Source organism: Anopheles coustani, chromosome 3, assembly GCF_943734705.1.
Source record: "Anopheles coustani chromosome 3, idAnoCousDA_361_x.2, whole genome shotgun sequence".
Lineage (NCBI taxonomy): Eukaryota > Metazoa > Arthropoda > Insecta > Diptera > Culicidae > Anopheles > Anopheles coustani.
The window spans coordinates 67004969-67027536 of record NC_071288.1 but is presented as its reverse complement, the minus strand read 5'-3'; the positions used below and the strand labels follow the sequence as shown (position 1 = coordinate 67027536).

The following is a 22568-nucleotide window of genomic DNA, read 5'->3' as shown; positions in this document are numbered from 1 at the left end:
GGTGGATTTTGTTTTGTGTTTTTATTTGTTTTGCCGAGTGTCGGGAGCAGGAAGTAAAGTAGCCTGGACACTTTGGATGAATTATTTACGCGGCACCGAAACGTAATGAAGATATAAGTGTCTCCCTGCCTGTTCGAGTTTTATCTGGTTGTGTTTTGCTTCTCTAACGGTTGGTTTCGAGCCTGGGGAGGATGAACGAAGTTATAAAATGTTGTACGGTTTATGTACAAAAGGATGGAATGATTATTTAGCAATGATTTTAGGCAGTAGAAATAATTTTAGATAAGTTTAATAGGTTACTTAAATGTTTATGAAAGTGCACTAAAAACCCAAGATGGACATACTTCTCTTCTGTTCTGTCTTACTCTTTCTCCTAATTAGACCTTATGGATTTTTTCTTGTCTCCTGTAATTCTGTTATAAAATTAGTCTGTTTAAAAAATTGTTGAACATTTGTGATTTTGAATCGATAGCTAGGTATCTAAATTAAGCCACAACGTAAGCAGCCTATGTTTGGCGGTTTAACAAAGATAATAAAATGCCTACAGTGTCGAACACGAAAGTGATACTCTCCGGTCGGGTGCCAAAATCAACCGACAACCACCATAAGTCCAAACGAAAGGTACTAAAAAGTCCCATTCATTTAGGCAGGGGGAAAATGGCAAATCTTTTACCAAAGGCAACTTTAGAGACTCCTACATCCCGAGGGTGGGTGAGTAACGGAATGTGCAGATGATATTGAAAAAGCAAAACAAATAAGAAGGAGCGAAAGAGCTATATAGCTGTAGGACTTAAGAACATTTCACTCTTAGATGTAATAAAGTGTAATTGTGTGGTACTCACTTTTCCCATCGAGCAGTAGTACATAAGCTGCGGCGTTTCCTGGGGATATTTTGTGGTGTTATCTCCAAGTATACAGTCCCAGATTTGAAGAGATATATCCATGGTCTATAAAATATGCGAAGAGGGGTGTGAAAGATGTCGAGGAATGTAATGTTGGGACAAAGAAACCGGGCATGGTGGGATAGTGATGATACAAAATGTGTACAGATGAGTGGCAAAGTTCTCGAGTGATTGGCGCCTCTTCCGGTTTTTTGGATTGTGTAGTATCTCTTCAAGAACTAGAGATACTTAACATTATAGTGATGTTGGATGACTTAAAGCCAAGGGAGCTAACTACTTCAGTATTTGGCGGTTGTCCCGTGTATCTAATTGTGTCTTCTTAACACTCCAGAGTGTCACAGGAGTATTAAACGAATCTTGACTTTCTTCCAAGAAAAAATCCGACAAAAAATAAGAGCTAGGATTCTCCACAAAATATTGCTCTATTCTTGAGCAGTGCTCGTTCACCCTTCAAATGTCTGCACGGAACGGTCGATTAGGTAGGAACCTCTCTCTTCGCCATTAAAAGAAATTTCTAGAGGACCCCACTACCTCTGCCACATGGTTTTCGAGCTCTGGGAGTCATCAAAGGCAGATTCTGGAAGAAAGTAAAAACCGCCGTTGAGGTTACGTTTGCACAGTTTCTTATCTGTCTTAAGATTCGCTGGTAAACAAAGGGGGGCAAAGAAAGAGTTACCGTCTACGGGTAGACGCACTGTGGCAAAGAAGGAATGAAAACGACATAAAACGATAAGCACGAGGCGATGCTGTGTGTTTGCAAATACCGAGCCAAGCCGAAAGATATCAACATGCTGCGACGAAAAGGCGTTAGCGTGGTGGAAAACAGAGCTAAATGGCGATAAACACTCTTTCCCGCCAGTTTCACGCTCGTGCGAACAGATGCCGACGTCATCGGACCGGATGGAACCTACTTAGGCGGAGGTATGATGTCGCCTGGAACCAGTGTTACTGGCTTGGATAGCTAGAACTACGGTTTGCCACCAGATGCGTGAGATTCGACCAACACCTGGTGGTCGCGTTCTTGGCTCCATTGGCGCCACAAAGAATCGAGCGCCATAAACCGTTCGAAGCTCTTTGGCCCTTCGGCCCGGATCGGTGGCGAACTTCAAAACAAATGGATTGTGTTCGAGCCGGACGGCTGGAGTTGATCTTGTGTGCAGTGGGAAACAAAAAAAAAACAAAAGTAACCCAGAACGACGGCTGCTACTACCCTAGCTGTTCTGGTTATTATCTTCCTAACCTCACTATCAACCCAACTCCGGCGGCGTACGTTCTCTTATTTGCATAAATTTACACATTTTAAAACGGCTGCCACCATAGTTCGGTCCCCGAAGAGGTTGATGCTGGTTGTGGCCGGAGAATAAGCGGGGAGGTAATGTTGCCGTTGGTCTGCCAAACTCGCACCACCATAAAGTGTCTGCCCGGGGCTGGCGAACAAGCCACGCGAGAAGGTTCATTCCAGTGTTCTCGATTCCAAAAGCCCCCGAAAGCCTTTACGACAAGCATGTGTCACAAGTGCACCAGATCCGAACGCACGAACGCACTGACGCACGCACGCAACACCAACCACTTTGGGGGATTCTGTTCAGACCGTTCTACAGAACACTTTTTGAGGAGCTTCGGGCTAGAAAGTACCGACCGAGGTGCCCAGCGGTTGACCTTGCAAATATCTTCAAGGATTACACTCTTTACAACAGCTTCCAAACATGCTGGTTTTGTTGTTTAATTCCTTGTTCGAGTTTCTGACAAGTTAATAGAACTCGTTTAACTTTTCTTGTCATATTATAAACAGCTTCTATTACGCTTTTTGTTCCTATCGGAGTTAGGCTATGAGTTGGAGGTTATTTTATTCAAGGTATCACTTGACGTGGTTGTCTTATTTGTTTGTTTTAGTTTGCTTGTCGAAGCACGGACAAGTTTGATCTTGCCTGTCCATCATGCTGAATAAACATGAATAGTGTGTAAAACGCTGCTCTTTTTTTTGTTTTGGTAACAAAGATCAACTTTACATTCCCTTCTATTCGTTATCTCCACGCCGGTTGGCCGTTTTTATTCTCCCATCAGTTTTTTGCATCCTTTCATAATTACCATCACTCGCCACACAGCATAAATGAAATTTTGCCCAACCGGTCCTGATTGCAGACAAGTTTACGTGCAATTTACATATCCTGGTTCGCACATCCGCGCAACAATGAGCGCCCGCTAGCCCGAAGCGAAGAGTCCATCGTCCGATGGGCGATTCTGAGAATGCAAACACATGGCTACCACCACCGGCTTATCACGCCGTTTCCCCGCCGCTGCTGGCGCAGGATGAAAAACCAAACTCACCAGCCGGGGACCCAACCCGGAGCAGGGATTATACTGACGGATGGCTGCCGGCAGACATTATGGCTACAAAGTGCAAACAAACTCCAACGGCGGCGAGATGGCGAGAAAAATTATGAAATTGTTCATTGTCCATTTAAATTTTTAATTAAGGACGGGCTTTTTTGTTTTCGCCTCTTTGCCTGTTAATTAAAGGCGTCCGCAGGTCGGGTTGCGGGAACAGTTGTGCCAACAAGTTTGCTTCTCACATGGTTTCATCGGGGCGTGATCAGATGGATTAGATTCAAAAAGCAAAAAAAAAAAGGCTGGACCAAATTTAGAACGCTCATCGAGGATGTTGGGAGTTATAAACTCAAACCGCCATTTTAAACAAGATGAAACGTCATTGCATAATTATAGATTTAATTCTATTCCACCCAGTACGAGTTCGAAAATAAACCCTTATCTAATTAAAATGTACTTAGTCCTAGTCTCCTTAAAAAGAAAATATGAGATCTTCAATTCATGATGCGTTCTGCCATCAGATATTTGTATTCTTCTGTCATTTTCAAGTATTTGTGTTCCCGATGTCTGCTGGAACCTTCCAATATTGACGACAGAAGTTCACTAGAGTTACTCCAAGATGAGTTTAAATTAAATGGGCATGTTACATGGTTCGCTCTCCTGTACACACATCCGCCCTTAACTAGGACATTATCAGACGCCCATGTACGAAGGGGATGTCCAACAATTAAAAATCGTATCAACTAGTTCCATCCGCAAGTGTCGACAGTCCTGGCCACTGCAGACTTGGATTGCAGCGGCCAACGTGTAGTCCCTGGGGAATCGGAATCAGGAGTTCGGTCCGGAGTTTCGTAAATTGTCTCCTTCTTCGACCGATTCGAACGCCGTAGGATTGCCATAAATTGAATTGTAATTAAATATCCTACTTCCCGTCGCTACAACTCTGGTCTTCTGTGAACTGAGGATCCTACATTGCACCGAACCGGTGGAGTCGACCCTTTCGTGGTGCTATCTTCTGGTTGACCGAGTCGATTGCCCTCCGGAGAACGTTCGATGTTCGACCGGTATCGAAACGACGTCCGGAACGACGATATGTGTGTGTGTGTGTGTGTTGAAATACGGAGCGCACATCCTGGCGAAGCGGGGAACTCATGTTGCCAACAAGACATCAACACGAGCCTTGTTCTCCGCGTCTATTTAACGACAGGATCTGTGCAATACAAACAGGATAAATTACCCATTATCGGACGTCGTTGATATGATGGCGATGATGTTTACCATTGGCCATTGGAAGTTTGCATGTTTATTTCGGGACAAAGTCTGCAATTTACGCCACTTGGTTATTGTAGGTATTTTTCTTTAATAAATTCACATATCTCCTATTTTTTACATGTAGGCTGGCTTTTTATATAGCCAAGATATTGATATTACAAAGGATTATTTTACAGAAATAAAACCACCATAGTACTGATTATCGTTTTTTGTTCTACTGTACATTAAATGTGTGTATTCGCAGTGACAAGCAACACCCCTCGGTGGACACCCATTTGCACTTGTAAAAGATGTCGATAATCGATGCATTATCATGAAAACGTCTGTCTGCGACAGTGTAATCCGAAGATTTAATGAAATGCGGCGCCGCCGAGGGTATTTGCTATATACAAGATACACTTTCGTTGGCGTTTGTGGTGGTGTTACATTCTGCATTCCTTCGTCAACCGGTTGTTTCGAGGGTCGGGAGCAGCAGCTCGTTAGAGACGACCTTTTTCAACCCCGTTCGATGAGGATAAGTGATTTTGCGTTCATTTCTTGCCTCACTTAGCGAACGTGCTAACGAATCGGATGGTGTGTGTCCTTCAACGTCTTCGGGCGGTCAGTGTCGAATCCTGTTTCGTTGACCTCCGACCAGGAGACACGGTAGAAAAGTGCAGTGTGAACGTTCGATCCCGATCAGGGGCAAATTGTCAACTCCACCTATCGTATCAGAAGAGCAGACACTGACAGAAATACAAGCAGGGTTTATTAACCGTTAATTTCATGTAAGGTTGCAGTTTTTTTATTGTATAATTGGAGTAATTAACATGACCAATTTAAAAGCAGTTTACATCATGGTATTTTTTTTTTTACAGTACGCTTAAGCGATTCTTTTTCTAAAGTTGCATTTGGTTGATGACAGTTTGTATATAGATTATCTAATTGTGCAATGAATAGCTTCATATTTCAATCCAATTGATCCTATCCTGATACAAGCTCTGCTTCTTTGTCGATCCGCTGATTTTATTGAAAATTTTAAATTTTCTATGGCTACTTAAGCTATAAGAATAATTGTTTCATCAATAAAACTGCTCATTCAAGTAACTACAGTTTTCGTGAAATTTGTTAAATTTATTTTGAATATAATGAATAAATGAATTTTAGTTATTACAAATATTATGTTTAGCTAGTTAACATGAGATTTTACATGATGTTCGATTAGAGATGAAGACATCAGAAAAATAAACTAAATCAAAACACATTTATGTATAGTAACAGTTCAAGTCCATCATTTATAGATAAATCTGCAATGGAAAACACATCTTTAAACAAACGTTTATTTATCGTGTTTGCTCGCGTTCACCTGAATACATTAATATTATGCATCAAACATAGATGTGCTTTGTATTACACCTGCAATAAAAGGTTTCCGAAATGTATATGCCAAAACCGAAGCTTCTTTTGAATTGCAAATTTCGTTTGATTTATGTATGCATGCACGAGAATCAAGTTGTGCCAAAATTGTGCCAAAAAACACACCTGCCAACGCGCTTTGTTCGAGTGAATAACATCTTCTCATCCTACAGCCCGATACGCTTTACAGCACGTTCGGTGATATCCAATTCTCTACTGCTAAGTGATTTTCATTCATTCAAATAAACACCTTCCCGCATGGGAGCTTCTTCATTGACTCGCAGCATAATTCCTTCGTAGTGTTTTCAGAAGAAGAGAAGGACAGCTGAAGTGATGCTATGCAAATACACGGGAGTTCAGAACGTCTTAACCAACCAATCCAGTGGCTCGGCGTCGGAATATGCCGAGAAATATCGAAATATCACGCTCGTTTGAAAAACAAACATCCACCATTGCGCGTCTTGATTGCAAAATAAATCTTCCCTTCCGGTCCCGGTGCCATGGGAATGGATCCGAACCACATCAAAGCGTCGCAGGCAGCAGTGTCAAACCTTGGGACACCCGGGAGGGAAGGAAAAAAACTGACTCAACTCGTGCGACTGCCAGTGCGGTGCTCAATCATCACCACCGGTCACAGTTGTGGCGCGTTTTTTCTTGTGGTTGGGAAAATTCTATTTATCCTAGTCATCCGCCAGCGGGTCTCGTGGAAAATGTTCCCAACTTCGGTTGGTTTTCGTTTTTCAGTTCACGCTCGACCGCCCAACAACCTGTCGGAAAGGGTTTGACGGTAGACTTCCTCGGCCGGTTGAGCAATGGTTTTGGGAACCAAAGGAAATAGAAGGAATACAGCTTTACATCATCATATCTCTTTCGGCCGGTGGAGGTGTTTTTATGTGGTAGTTCACCGGGGGAACACCAACGTTGCTCCGTAAAGGCCGAGTAAAACCTTTAAGACGCCGTTAGGTCAAGCAGGAAACCACCATCGTATCGTGTTCGTGGCCAGTTGGCGATGATGTGCAGAAATTACAACATTCACTCGTTGGTCACCTGCCCGAGCGTAGGTTTTTCGCCGGACGCTGTTTTGCTTCCAAATTCGCCTCGCATGAGGAGGAAGACAAGCCTGTCGCTTGGTTGGCACGGTTCCTTATGAATGAATTTGCGCCGCTGCCACTTTTGACAACGGATGCCACTTGCTTGGCACAAGCATTCGCAAAGGATGCCAAAGTTTACAGATGGGATTTCATTCATAAAAATGGATGACGTAAAGGCCTAACCCTTTGAAGAGGATTTTCTTGGACACTATACTATTTAAGCTGGGAAAAAGGATGGCTTCAACACTGCAATTAATTAGAAAACTAACTACGCAGACGTAGAATCGGAAACAACTTAATAAGAATTATTTTGGTTATTGTGCAACAGAAAAAATAATTAGTTTTATTGCGATTGCTTTGGTTTAGCTTATAATGAAAGCAATAGATTAAATCTCTTTACTTCAGTATGTTATTATCAGTGGCTTTTTACTGTGATATGAAAATGTGTACTTAATGATAAAGTTTTATTTGTTTTCATTTCTGTTTGCTTGTTTTTGTTTTCGAAATTAAACATATCTCACCATTAATGAAAAACGAACGGTGTCGTACTCAAACAGAGCACATTTATATTTATTCTTGTTAGTAAACTTGCCGTTCGAAAGAACCATAAATATGAACATAGAACAAAGCGGGAGCAATGGTGTCGTGTGAAAATCTAACGTTAGTCTGTTGGACAATTCCACCCGGATGCACGTGCACCAAACGTTAAAGGAAATCTCTTTCACGAATTTCAAACAACCCGGCACCTCTTCGTCGCCCCAGTTTGTCTTTTGAACTGTCGCACACTGCAAGGAAGGGTTTTAGGAGGATTGATTTATGCACCACACTTCCCCACCGAGCGAGGCGTGCATCGTGGCGACACACGGAATAGGTTTGGCATCGTTTCCTCGTCAGCTGACGCACGTACGTACGCTGCTGTTCAGCAGAAGATCGACCGCGTCAAAGGACACCGCGAAGGTCAAGCAGGGCCGCCACGATCGAGAGACCGTTCTAGAGACCGACAAGAGTGCAGACGGAGAAAAACCCCATTCGGATGTCAGTTCGGTTGCGTTTGACCCACTGAAGGCCATCGCGGTGCGACAAATGGTTGATGGTAATTATTGGCCGATGCGTCCGTCCCATCATGTGTGATGTATGGGTTCATCGAGAGACGCTTCGAAGAATTGATAGAATATGTCCCATCTCATGCAGCGAGGATGATATATGAGTGTACCTAAACGGGTTAGCGATGACCTGGAACCCTAAGTCATAAGTGATGTTCAATTGAAATGATCTATTTTGGGATTGACAAATGATGTTTTTAGTACTTTACTGATTTAGTCACCTACAATTAAGGAAACAACAAGATAATTATCTATTACATATTTTAGCTTTTTTTATACATGGAGTTTTCTCCATACTCCATGCAAAAACTCTACCAATACAGAACCGTCGATTCTGAAACATTCCGCATACTAGGATAAGCACTGCAGATGTTCTTGAAGATTTGTTTGATCACTATTTTTGGATAACATAATTTCAACAACATCGAAATTTTACAATTGAAACTCCGTTTTACTAGCACAAACAAAACAATCATGTACGCATATGTTAAGGTGTATCCATCAAAATTATACAACAGCGACAACAAAGAACACATAACCTAAAACACGTTAATCTTAACTATAACTTTCACGTAAGTTCTTCACCGAGCATCGTCCAGGCGTCAAGCTAGTTATTAACTAAAAAGAAATTATTCGATTTGTGAAAAATTTACACAAAGTGTTCAAAAAACGTTGTTATCATGACAAAACACCGTTTTATCACCTTTAAACTACATCGATAAGTGTAGTAAGAGATGGAACATGGCTCAAAATTTATGTTTGAATGCATTCGACATACATTCGGTTGCAAAATATATGACTTATTAAATATATCTTTTATAAAATCTATTAAAATAAAATTTCATGTCAAACTATAAACTATAAACAAGAACATAATCAAAATATGATATTTCCAACAAATCATAACAATTTTGTTTCATTTTGCATAGTATGTACCAGTATCATAAAATGTCATATTAAACGATAAACTATAAACAAGAACATAATCAAAATTGGATATTTCCAACAAATCATAACAATTTGGCTTCATCTTGCATAGTAAGTATCAGTATCATAAAACAGTATACAGATAACAAAAATCGTTTCTTCTTCTTAAACAAATCCCTATCATTACTTTATCTTTCTTACACATAATCTTTATCGTTTTCATTGGACTGTGCCCAAATTCTCATTATACTCTGTAAACATATCTTAAATTGAAAACCATTGCCAAAATGTTGGTGTAACAAAGGTCACACTCGAACGATTTCCATCCGTCGGGATTGATTTTCCGCTCTGATTACGGCCGAAAGGAAACGTTTGGCGTTGACCCAAACTGACCGATTTCGGTTGTTTTATGAGCTTTGCTAAAGGCAGAATATTTTAAAATCATCCTACAGTTACTCAACGAAACGCACTGTTTGTTATTTGCAAGCATAATTTTTACGAATACTGGTGTAAAGCTCGTGCTCGTAATGAAACCGTTACTACCGATCACTTTATCATTCTCCTTTTGTGCCCTGGAGAGGCGTGTGCGTTAAGTGTGTGCATAATAAAATACATTGAATTACATTAAATACTTCATCAATCTGCATTTACATCGAAGGCAATCTGCGCACACACGTATCGCCATCAATAAATATAAATCCGACGGTCCTCGGACGCGGGTGCGGCGTTAAGCAATCAGCTCTCCACAAAGAGGACGCATCCCGCTTTATGTCTTCGTCTGCGAGCGGAGGAAATGTGATCCTATGCACCCTGCAATAGTAGCACGGCTCTGAAGACTGACCTTTCAACTTCACGTGAAGGACATCATACCATCCCACCGCCGAATGGACCGAGTCGACGTGCGTGCGGCTTTGTCGTGGAGGAGGAAGTGAGCTGAAATTCAATCACGATCACGGAAAAGGGAGATAAAAGAGAGCGTCTGGTACGATTGTGCGTTAATTACACCGGAGGGGGCTCATCCGGAAGAGGGTCGGACGATGCAATCCGGAACCTGAAGAGCCGTTGGTTGCGTGCAATTCCGCGTGCACTAAAGTTTTTCGTTTCGACTCGCCGGTTGTGGGTGTAGCCGCGCTGATGCTTGGTTGGCACCGGCACGTCATATCCTTATAAAGGCCGAGTGGCAATAAACATAAACATCGCACGCAGGTTCTCGCCAACGGTGTGGTCTCCATTGTGGCGCTTTTGTTCGCCGCACCCGTTGACAGACGGATAACGTTATGACAAGTGAACAACTCCCTCCTATATACGGTACCAGCTGTCGGTGGATGTGGTCAGTTATGAGATACGTGAGATGAGAGCGTTTGTGATCTCTATCCGACTTGCCATGTCAAAAAGGGTTTGGCGGGACTGAGGTCCGCGGAAGGCAGAGAAAATCGCCCATTTCCCGGAACACCCATCTTCGAAGTTGTGACATTTCATGTGCCGGAATTTAATAAGCCCTTTCAATCTTTCCGCCCTCTGTCGCACCAAAAGGCTAGCTTTCGCTTTGTGATCTTCACTTCTTAGCTTTCTCAACAATCGTTTCCGGCTGGAAGATGGCCGTAAGAACTAAGACCGCGGAAGGCGGATACCGCCCGCCGTGCAGGTTGGTTACTTTTGCAGCTGATTTATTTGTGCACAATTCACCCTTGCATATCGCAAAATGAACCTCCTTGTAGGTGTGAGGGGGCTTAGAGATGGGTAATTATTTATGCTTACCGGATTCGGATTCGATGGCGATCAAAACGACGACCGATCCAGCACGCGCGCAGGAAGAAGGAAGGAATTAAAAAGAGTCTTCCGTCGCAGCTGGCGGTGGTTCGCACCTAGCAAGGGGAAAGTGTAGTGTCCGGCCGGGTAGGCAGCCGCAGACAAATAAATTAATCAAACAATCATGCACATCCCATGGGGAGCAAATTAATGGCAAGATTTTGCGACGCCGGTGTTCCGGTTGTTTCGTTCCACGGTTTTTTTCCGATCCGTCATTTCCTTCACTTCTTTCCTTATATCTCCTATAGTTCACACGATACGATAAAGAAAACAAACAATACACGCACAGAAGGTGCGAAAACGTTGGCCGCGAAGCATGGTCGCATAATTTGTCGTGCGGAAAACAAGATTATGGTGAAAATGTCGGGTCCCTCGGAATGATAATCTTTCGGATGGCCTGTGATTGTACATACCATGAAAGCAATCCGCTTGGGGAAAAGGGAAACTTCACATCCAGTTGCGATGTTCAACAAAACCGATTTCGGTTGCTTTAAGCTGCTTTTTCTTTCTTAGAGAGCTTCATTCAGTCATATTTAAATGATTCGTGACAGATTCATGAAAGATTCATGAAGATTCATTAAGATTTCGAAAGATTCATCAACGTTTAACGATTCGAATCTCAAAAGATTCATGAAACAATCTGAACGAATCTTAGTGAAGGATTCATATGAATCTCACCTAAGAAATCATATGAATGAATTTCGCCAAAATCTCGTCTAAAGATTCATTAGGCACAACACTATATTGACACTTAAATTATTTATATTATTCACCGTCTTTTAGCCTACAAGTAAATATTTATGTTGAACGTTTTCTTTTTCTGTATTTTCAGATTTACACGTGGCAGTATATTTACTGGTAAGATGCTGTTCAACCAACTGGATGTTGAGGAAAAAATTGCACGTAAATAAGATCTTTTTTATTTCAAATTGGAGTTACTCGTCTGTTCGAACGTCTGAGGAATGAATTGATGTCTCTTTTACCACTTTTTGTACTAATTGAAAATCATCGGAAGCATTAAAATATTGCATCCTGTGTAAAGTGTAGTGTGAACGTAAAACACACACCAACTTGTAAAAATAAATCCCAACACAACCAACAGATCGCCAAGGGAAAACTGACCGTTGATTATGTTGTCAGGTTGTTTGTTCCGGTTTTTCTTGGAGGTTTCCTATATTTTTTTTTCGTAGGTTAAAAACATGTTTTTGGAACATATTTTCACAACATGACAAAATGACCTCGAAAACCTTTTTTCCCCCTTTTAAATTCCCACGTGTGTGATATGTCGCTCATGTTGGAAAGGTTGGGCGGGAAGGAGGCATAGTTTTGGTGGTGGTTTAGGTGGTTACAGAACATGGCTTGGCGCTTCTGAGCCGCTTTTAGCTGTGTTTCTAAAGCGGAATTGGCCCTGATGGAGAAACAGGAAAGAGCGGAAAGGAGAAAAAGCGAGTGAACATAATCGCTTACAAACATAAAATAAACCACATCGGGGCATGTTCTCGTAGGGAGAGCGGGTGGCTAAGGCTAATGTTTTACGCATCCCCCAATGGTGGTGTGATGTGTTTTTTTTGTTGGTTCGTACATCGACGTACATTATGTTTTCCATTTATCATAGGTCGCGGTAATGGTCTGCGACTTGGCGCTCCACATGTCATTCGGCTCGGAATGCTGTCGTTCTTGTTGTTCTCGTCAACATTGTTGACTTCTGGAAACTCACCGTGAACGTTGTTAAAAAAAAAACGATACTACAACCATTTTCTCATGAATGTTGAGTTTTTGTTAGTCGCACAAAGCTTGGGTCGTTAAAACGCCCTAGAAATAATGAACCTTCAAGTACCTGTTTGGCGAACGTAAGAAACTTCTCATGCAACTTTGGGCGGTGTCTTTCGGGTGAGGCGAGAAAATTCCTATCATTATGTAATTCGTTCCATTTGTTGTTCTCCGCACAACTCCAATGTGAAGAATTATCACAAGTCGTGGAGAGATGAGGAGTGCTGAAGAGTCCTTCGGGGAATTGACTTGTTTTTTCGACTGACTCTGCCTTGTTAAACACATTCTCTGTGTGTATAGTGAAGCTGCATTCCACTCGATTAGGTTCCCATATCTCAGCTCGAGCATGACCACCACTTTGATTAAACGTTTACCGAAACAAAAAAAGTAATAATTCCATGGTTTCCACAGCTGCAAAAGAAAAGACTTTCATTATAAGGTACCATTAACTTGATGTTTCTTTCGTCTTGTTGTAAATAAGTGGTTGTAATGTCGGGAAAGCCCGCGCGAGGCACAGATCATGTAGATTAAAAACGAAATTTCCATTATCTGATCGATTTTGACCGTGGCATTTTTCATCGATCTTCGGTAGGGTTGCAATTGTTGATGTAGGTTTTGGGTCGGTGTGGAGAATATTGCTTCCGAACTTCTGAGTGAAGAGTGAAGAGATCGTATAGACGCTGCCTTGCCGTAAGGAAAAGAGGTTTCACTTAAAACACTTGAGTTTATGTTCTTCTTCAGTGTTTCAGCTCAACGAGATAATGAGTTACATACTTTTTGCCAATTTAATTTAATTCAAGAATAAGGTATTAAAAGTAAAAAAGTAATAAGTTTGATATGACTCATTCATAATTTAAACTTTCCTTGGATGAGGATATTTTGGATTGTTGTTTCTAAATAAAAATATTTTAACTAATTGTATAGATTATATATTGTCTTACGATCTTTGGTGTGATATTTCGGATGATTTATCTTATAAAAATTTAAATGATTTACATTACTCACCGTTCAAGAAACGCCTAGAAAAGTCCTTTTTATGTAGCTTTTCCGTTTCAGTACCGATGAAACTAGTGATGGGAAAACTCTCAAAATCGAAGAGTAGATCAGATCCTTTGCTCCTAGACAGGGTTCAGATTAGGATCAGAAGAGCCATCTTGATACAGAAGATCAGAAGATCAGATCAGATCTGATCAGAAGAAGCTATTCCTTTTTATCATCACTAGTTGAAACATCAATAAAATAAAATCCACTTGACTGAGGATGGGACTATCATATTCAAAGGATTTGATTTAATATTCCGCCATCGCGTTTGGCAATCGAATCTAAATTCTTACAAAGTTTTATTTCCACCCATCCCTCGTTGACACTTTGACTCATCCATTTTAACGTTGCTGTCGGGAAGTGTCACGTACGGAAGAGACACGGTCGGCTTCGACGACGACCTTAGACCACGCGTCCGGGGGCCTGTTGAAGGCTTCCATAACATCCACCAAGCGAGCCACGTACTCTACCGGTGGACCGGAGCTGTTGTGTTGTTTCTTGCCGTGCAGCCGAAGACGACCGCTGCTGCACAACCAACCGGAGCTGTTCAACACGAAGCCTTCGTAGCCTTGCGCTTGAACGTGCGCTTTCAATGGCAAGTTCAATGGGCAGCCATCAGCAACAAGAGCGCCTTGGTTGGGGTTTTCGTTATTTTTTTTCAAGCAGCGAGAATACCCCAATCTAGTCGCGTCAAGTCGCGTGGATGTACCGGGCTCTGATGTATGTTGTAAGGGTGTAGGGCTCGTTGATGGTATCTTCCGGAGCGGAGGTCGGTCGTTACCACCCGGTGCGGTGGATTTTGGTCTGTACGTGGATTCGGCAGCGAAAGCATAAACACAACACGCTGCTCCTCCGACCACAGAACACGGACATGCGTGGTTACCTTGTTCGGTGGTCAAAACACACACATTCCTTTGCCTCCGATCCCGTAACGCGAATGCAGCAAGCAACTGTTTCGGAAGTGTCCGGGTGCTAAACGGTGTGGTGAGTTTTCAAATTCCTTGCGAAAAGTCGTGTGTCAAGGATAAATAGAAAATCACACTCGGGAAACACGACACCATATTTTTATCTGTCCTTGTGGAGTGGTTTCTAAAAATGAAATTACAAAAAAAATTATTCGTCTCATATTTCCCACATGTTTTTCCATTAAATGGCTTTTTAGAGAACATTATCAATTTATGTTTTGCATGAAATGCACCCAGAGTTAATACACGTAAAACACTTCATCTGTCCAATTTATTCGATAGACCTCATTCGCTTTCTTCTCATCATTATTCCTTTTCAAGTAAGAATTGCTCAATTAAGAGTTTTCCGATCTCAGTCAGCTTCAATAATTTGGTATAATATATTTCCATGAATAAAATTATTCACCGGCACAAGAGCGTCTTCTTATCAAACTGACAGTGGCAAAATCGACCGTCAAATCAGGAAGATGCCCATCAATTTACCGGACGATTTAAATTCAAATGTGCTATAAGAGTTCAGCTACCATATTGTAAAGAATTCAGTCGAAAAGTTTAACGAGAATTGATTGCCGTTTATTAGCATTAATCAGCATAATGGCGAGGCGAATGTGTGAGAATGTTTGTGTGTTCATTTGAGATAAGATATATTGTATTTGTAAGCTTTATTATATCACGAATGATTTTCAAGGATGTATGAACAATTTTGTATCATTATATCTTTTGACAATAAAACTTAATGAGTTCATCAACCAGTTTAAATTACAATCAAAAACCAATTGTTACTTTAAAATCACACAACTTTGATATTTCCTTCTCTAAACTTGTTGTAGATCTCAAATTGTTTAGAGCGTTAAATAATGACCAATCTTAATTAAGAATTTTCATCTTTTATGGCATCATTTTCATGCGATGCAAAGCAGATATGCAACTTATTAACACCACATTATCGCTCCGGCGGATACCTTTCTGATAAAAAAACCGCACCTTTTGCGGGCGGTTAATTTGTAACGATTTTTCCACTCTTGCTTTTTCACCATCAGGTCAATTAATTTACAATTTTATAGCTTCATTTACGATTCGTCAAACCCTGAGCACATTGTTGCGCCGGTCGGGCATGTATTCTGTCCAGCTAATGCGTCTGCTGCCACAAACGCATCGGACCATCGATCGCTAATTAATAGCTCTCGGTAAAGCAGAGGAAGAACCTGCCCACCTAATGATAGACTGTGGAATCACTTCAATCGGCGGGTTTCCTTCATTCGCTAAATCACTCCGTTGCATCACCGTCTTGTCGTTGGATGCAATAGCGGAGAGGGGTTCCTTAAGGGGCGTAAGGTAGAGTAAGACTAGCGCTAGTTTCCTTCGTACGAAGGAAGATAGTTAATAAGTTTCCCCTCCTGGATGAGACATGATGAAGTTGTGAAAAGTCGCAAGCGGGTGAGTTCTCTTAGCAGATCATTAGCAGTTGGTGGCACTGCCTTGCCTAAGGTTCACGAGGAGGTTATAGAGAGGATAGTGGTGGTTCCGAAGACTTTCTCTCTCATTCTTGATCATTGTCTTGCTATGTAAACATCTTGAATGCAACATAGAGACTCCATTGAATTATTGTTTGCGATGAGAACCATCCACTTCCACCTACTGTTTTCTTTTGTGGCAAACCATTTTGTATCACAAATATCAATCCAGTTCCTCCGCGGAAAGCATACAAGATGTCTTGTAGGAACACACTCTCTTGGCAGCCGTTTTCCCAACACGAACCGGTTCCGTTGCTATGGCACGATCTGAGGCAAAAATTACGAAATCGCAAAGAATTTAAAGTGATCCTCGACCTAGAACGGGTTCCGATGTGTGCTCCCCAGACGACGTGATCTGTTCCGTGCGTAGCTGGCCGTAAATTGTGCTGCCTCACAATCTAAATCAATAAAAGCACAGAGCTGGCAGAGTGGAGAGACCAAAACACACCAAGCCGCCTGGTGGAAGTGGGTTATAGAACCACCCCGCACGTTTTCCGGGAGGGTTTTTAGTCGCTAGACTAAGTGCCACCACCGTTTGGCGATTTTCCCATCAAAACATACACACGCATTCGATCGCGCCAATGGCAACAATATGTGTGCCGATGCTCTCTGAGTGGTCAATGACGTACGCTGGAAAACTTTTTTCTTCTTCCCATTCTAGTTAGAAACGTCGACGTCGATTCGCCATTCCGCCCCGCGAGACGGAACAAGCCGATCGCTTTGTGATCAATTTTTTATTGGTCCATCTGCAGTCCATTAGCCTATTTTAGAACAAAACAACACAGAAGTGGTCGTGCCGGGGCTGTTGTGTTAGTGGGTGGTGAGGCGAGGAGCTGTGGTAGTAGCCAGGCCTCATTCAAAATTGTGCCCATAAACACATTAATTGCCGGGATCGACGGGATCGCGGAACCGGGGGAACGCTTGAGAATGTAAATGAGCATGATGCTGATGATTATGCAATGGCGAAACCGTTTTGTTTTCGTATGTTTTTACGTCTCAATCGCCTTCGACCCGCGGGGTCTGCTGCGGTTGGGGGGAAGTGAAGCATAAAATGGGAGGAGAAGCACTTTTACGTGCCCTTCCTACGAGCGGTATCGCGAGCGGAAACAACGCAACAAACGGAACACACACTCGGTACTGGTGCACCAATTTTATTCATTTCGTCTATTGTTCAACGAAAATAGATAGAAAAAAAAGTGTACACGGTGGGCAAGACAACATATACTGATCGTGAGAAGATTAGTCGATCGTGTCCGGAACAGGACAAATCGCGAGCTAAACGTGCCGGGTTTTGTTTTTTGTGCTAGCTCAAAGCAAGTGAGCTAATCGGAGTTTATACCAGCGATTAGTGACGTGATGTGTTCCGCCTTGTCCGGTCCGGGACGTGGCGGACAATTATTGTGTAGCTATAAATATTTTAATATCCATACAGTTTATGAGCCTACAACAGGAGACAACATTGAGCTTGAATTGAGCACAATAACGGTGCCAAACGTTAGAGACCATAAAACTTGAACAAACTAGATAATTGAGCACGTAACAATCTTTTCTGATTTCAAGATGATTCAATCAGATATTGATAAAAGATTTTTATATTTCATAAGAAATTTGCAAATTGAACAGAATGATGAAATTGAATCTAATAAACAGAACACATTAATACTACCGTTATGTCTAATAACAATTTTCTAAAAGCTTCGAAAAATACTATAAAATTGAATTCAAAAAGTGTATTTTATTTTCTTCAAAAATACAAAAAAAGAGTAATACTCGTCAAAACAGATAAATTTCAGTTGAGTCTTGTTTATAAATTGAAATACAAATTAGCTCCAAATTGATACAAACTTGAAAAATTATAAATAAAACCTTTGAATTTGGTCCGTTTTTTAAAAAATATTATCAAAGCTCTCAGAAAACACCTATAAAACCAAAAATTAACGTCCCTCACCTTTTTTCAGTTCAGTAACATAATTTTCAGAGACTAGAAATAAAAACAGAACCAAATCTATAAACTGTTCAGTTAACTTTTTTTAAATGAAGTATTAGATTTCTCCTCCGAAAAGAAACATAAATGTGATATAAAATATTTCAAAGTTTTACTTCTCATCGTAAATTTTTATACTTATTTTCGTTGCATTTAGTACTTTTTCAACATACAACAATGTTTGTTCTACTTTAAATAAGTTTCTTTTATTATATTTCAAATAAATCATTTTCTCAAATTATGTTATCGTATCAATGTTTCTCTGGCTTACTCTAAGTCATAAAATAACTCAGTTTCAAGAAGCTTATTGTTGCGTGAAGCAATTGCAATAGTTATTGTGGATGCAAAGTAAACATGGTATTTTGCCCCTTATAAAAGTATTTTGGTTAGTTGCCTACATAGCGTTCAATAATTTAAAAAAGTGTAATATTGTGAACAGATTCGATAAGAATTAAGATGGTTTTTGTTTGCATATTGGTCTAAAATTTTCTTACAGGCCGTATAAAATCAGATTTGGCCCGCGGGCAGGACTTTGCCGACTCCTTTTCTAGAGTGCAGTATATTTTGCCAAAGAAATGCGTAGGAGTTTCATATTTTGATTAACTGTTGATGGATATTGTTGTGCAGCACATCCTATTAACTGGCATCGACTGGCCCGAACCGAGTACAAGTAAATTAATTCTCGACGAAAGCAGATTTTACTGGTCCACACCGAATGCTGCGAAATTTCACCACGTTGCCTTCGGCGTAAACATAGTCGATGATATGCCGGACAGATTCATATACTCACACATGTGAGGGGTTTTCAGTCACTCATCATACACACCGAGGCGCAATAGTGCTTAAGGTTTAGTCGTCAAGTAAATTGTTTCGCATTCACAACAATCCCTCAACGTGGGGCTTCTCCGTACGTGTTCCGTAGAAGGCGAGCGTCGGTGCGGACATCTAATACGTTTAATGCGCTCAATCAAATCAAATCGTTATCAACGACGCTGTTCAGTTGGTCCATCCCGGTTCCCTCGCCGGTGACCCATGGTCCGTGGGCATGACCATGCGTAAAACATGCCTCAACCGCCTTGGATTGCCCGACCAGAGAAGGGAGGGACAGGGATGAGCGAAAGGAAGCAAAGGATTACGTATGTTTGCTTCAGTCGTCGTAGTGACGCTTTACCGCAGACGTGTCTGACCTTTTCGTGGAGTGCAGTCAGCAATCGAGACCTTCCCCGAACTCCCCCAGGCTTGGCTTTGGTGGAACGTCGGAAGGGCTTCGAGTGGTTTTGAGGTCGGCTAGCAAAACAATCGCTCGTGTACTCACACTCGCCGGATGATCCCTAATAAAATCCACCGCCAGACAAATCGGAGGACCGGAGGAGAAAACCCTTGTTATTGTAGCCCACCGGAGAGAGGCGCACATTCTTCGTGGCGTTGTGTTGTGGCATTCGTTATGATGATGCCTCTGTAGTGCCTCCTAAACGATGCGATTGGATTAAATATACCCTTCGGTATTAACAACTCCATCTGCTGTAAACCCGGAGAGGGAGGACGCGGGCTGGTGCAGGGGGGGATTTATTGGGGGTGAAAACAAATCTCGACATCCCAAAAACATGAGCTCCTCTTTCGATCGATCGTTCGGTAAAGACGAGGGAAAGAAGTGCAATCGAGTGTGCGTGCGTGATGATTTCGGATCGCTTCGATAGAGGTCGACTCTTTGGCAAGGCGATTTATTGGAGGAGGAGCAGAAGAAGGAGGGAAGACACTTCTACAATCGATCGTTGCCATCAGCCCTTCGCAAAACGTCATGCAACTGCATACACAATGTGCATGGAGCCACCTTCCCGGAGAGACTGGGGCGTGCGTGCATCGGATGCATACATGAATATGGGGTTTTCTGCCAGTAATATTCGTTTACGACATGCCAACTTATACCGCAGCACGCCCCACAGTTGAATCCGGCGGGCTTGTACAGCCAAAGAATGCATAAAGGCATGAGGTTGGGCAAACAGTCACGGACATGATGGTCGCAGGTGACATAAATCTAAATCGTGTGCCAAATAAATATCAATTTTGATGCCCTTCCTTTTATAGCACGTTTCCCATTTTTAACGACCGTTTGTTTTGCATTGTGTTTTGCGTTAATTGATATCGATTTTCCTTATTATTTTGAGAAAAAATGAACTCTTTTCGACATTTTTCGATCCATCGCACGCATTTAAATGCTGTTGAACATATTTTTTTTTGCAATCGGGTTCTGTTTGGGAATTTTGTTTATGTTTTGAAATACTTGCAATTAAAACAGACGAAACCACATATCGCTATTAAAATAAAGTAGCGAAGTAAAATTATCTTGAGGCCATGCAAATGTTTGAGCATTTATTTATTCATTCACACATCTTTCTTCCAAACACAAAAAACATGAAAAGAATAAAAGTTGATTAAGTAAATGCTGTTGAAAATAAACGCAACTTCTGAGCTGTATTAAATTAATCGATGTTCATTGCATTTCATTAATATTAGCTAGACATTCGGTGTAAAATGTTCCTATATGTGAAGAATAGCGTTCAGGATTACTGTTGTGCTACTTCTACTACTACTTCTTTTAACATAATTAATTAATAAATCTTTGAGAGACATGAAGCAAAGAGTCATTCGGATTCATGAATCTGAATTGGAATCACACAACTTTAATCAGGATGATGAATATAATTTTTTACCAACTTTAGAAGCTGAATTAGTATAAAGCAATTTGGGATGCTGAATATAAAGTTTTTTTAGAATGTTTTTCTAAATTTAACGCATACAATTATTGGCACAATTTCTGGCTCGCAGTGTGAGTGCATGCGCCATCATTTATGGAAAGGCCTAAATAAACCTACACCCTCTCGATGCTTCACGCTGCTGTGGAAAGCGGCTTTGAAAGTAACCGTAGACATGGGGCCACATTTGTATTACTTCTTGCGGCAAATCAAATCAAAACAGACCGCGCTGAGAGTTGCCAAACATAAACAACATAAAGCCGTCGTGCTGCATCCCATATGCTCTTCGTGTTCGGCTGCTCGAAGTTCGGCGCGGTATATTTTCCACTTCCACAATTTTGCCTGCACCACGCCAAGAATAATAGTGTGCAAAAATAGCCGTCGGAGCGTAAGCGTGGTAAACGTCGTACGCGCACCGCACGTTTATGGTGTATGTTTTAGCATGCGAATTAACATAAATGTGTGCATACGCTGGTACACCCCCGCCCCCGGGGTCCAGGGGTTAGAAGATTTCCGTCGCACGCTGGTTATCGTACCCCGAGTCCGAATGTGTCCTTTTTCGGTTTGTTTATGGGAACATTTTGGGTAATCCCTCGGGGCGGCACAACAACATTATGGTTCAAAAGACCCCGGTGAAGCTGCGTCCGCACCGTGTGCTACCGTGTTGTCGTGAGGCTGACCGGTCCGTAATCCTTGTTCCAGGTAACACTCACTGGGAGCACCGACTACCGATAACATAAGGGGTCAGCAGGAGAACGTTCGCTTGGCTTTCGCCCGGGTTTTATTCAAGTCTTTCACCATCGCCGAATGTAAGCCATCGGAACATGTTCACAGTAAAAACAATCAACTCCAGAAGCAATGCCAGAGGAGGAGAAATGGCACACATCAATAAAACAAACCCCGCAGCAAAAGGACACAACCCTACGAAGGCGAATTATTTAACGAAGGGTGGAGGAGCGGTCCGAGAATAGGTATTACGTGATTGGTGATTTTGCGCGCGCAAACAATCATCGCGTTCGAAACCTGAAGTCGCGAAACACACACATACCGGCCGGGCGAGTGGACTACTTATGCGCCCCCTCCAGAGGACGGGTTTTGGAACATGGAACAATTCAATTTCTCTCCGTCTTACGACATAGCGCGGGGGTCGACTTGCCCGACCGAGCCGGTTCGTTTAGAAGTCCGTTCAGGTAACGCGGTCGAACGGGCTGGAATGGGCAAAAATCTGACAAGAATGACACAATTTCTTGGTCGTGAACTAAGCGCTGGCTTGTTTTAGGGGCCACTTTCCTTCCGATTCCTCGAACTTGGCGTCTTTTGCGGAGGATTTGAAATGCGGAATGGAAAGTTTGATGTTTAATAACCGATCGATCATTGTTCGACGAGATTGAGTCATTTTAAGCAATGTGTGGATAGATATGTAGACTTCTGCTGGTGAGTTATACTAAGCTCTTTTTTTGGCATTTTATTAAATAATTAATGCTGTCCTTACGCCTAAAGATGAAGCTTGATGAACATGAACAACATTGATGAACATTTCATTTTATCACAAGGTTGACTTGTTGGTGTTGCAGAATTTTAATTTGAAATTAGAACAAAATTTGAGCGATTTGGCAATAAGGATTTCAATCTCTTATAACTTTCTACACGTTGTTTACAGTGAAATTTGGTTGATGCATTAACACAGAAGAGAATGTATAATGAGTTTATTGTC

At 41.7% G+C, this 22568-nt stretch overlaps 1 protein-coding gene across 1 annotated transcript in view; it reads left to right on the top strand.

Moving 5' to 3' along the window:
* Positions 1-22568, top strand: part of LOC131260807 (uncharacterized) — a 65212-nt gene that overhangs the window by 27204 nt on the left and 15440 nt on the right. Inside the window, exon 3 of the mRNA XM_058262634.1 lies at positions 11660-11685. Coding sequence (XP_058118617.1) covers positions 11660-11685 — 26 coding nt within the window. The remainder of the gene's footprint in view (positions 1-11659; positions 11686-22568) is intronic.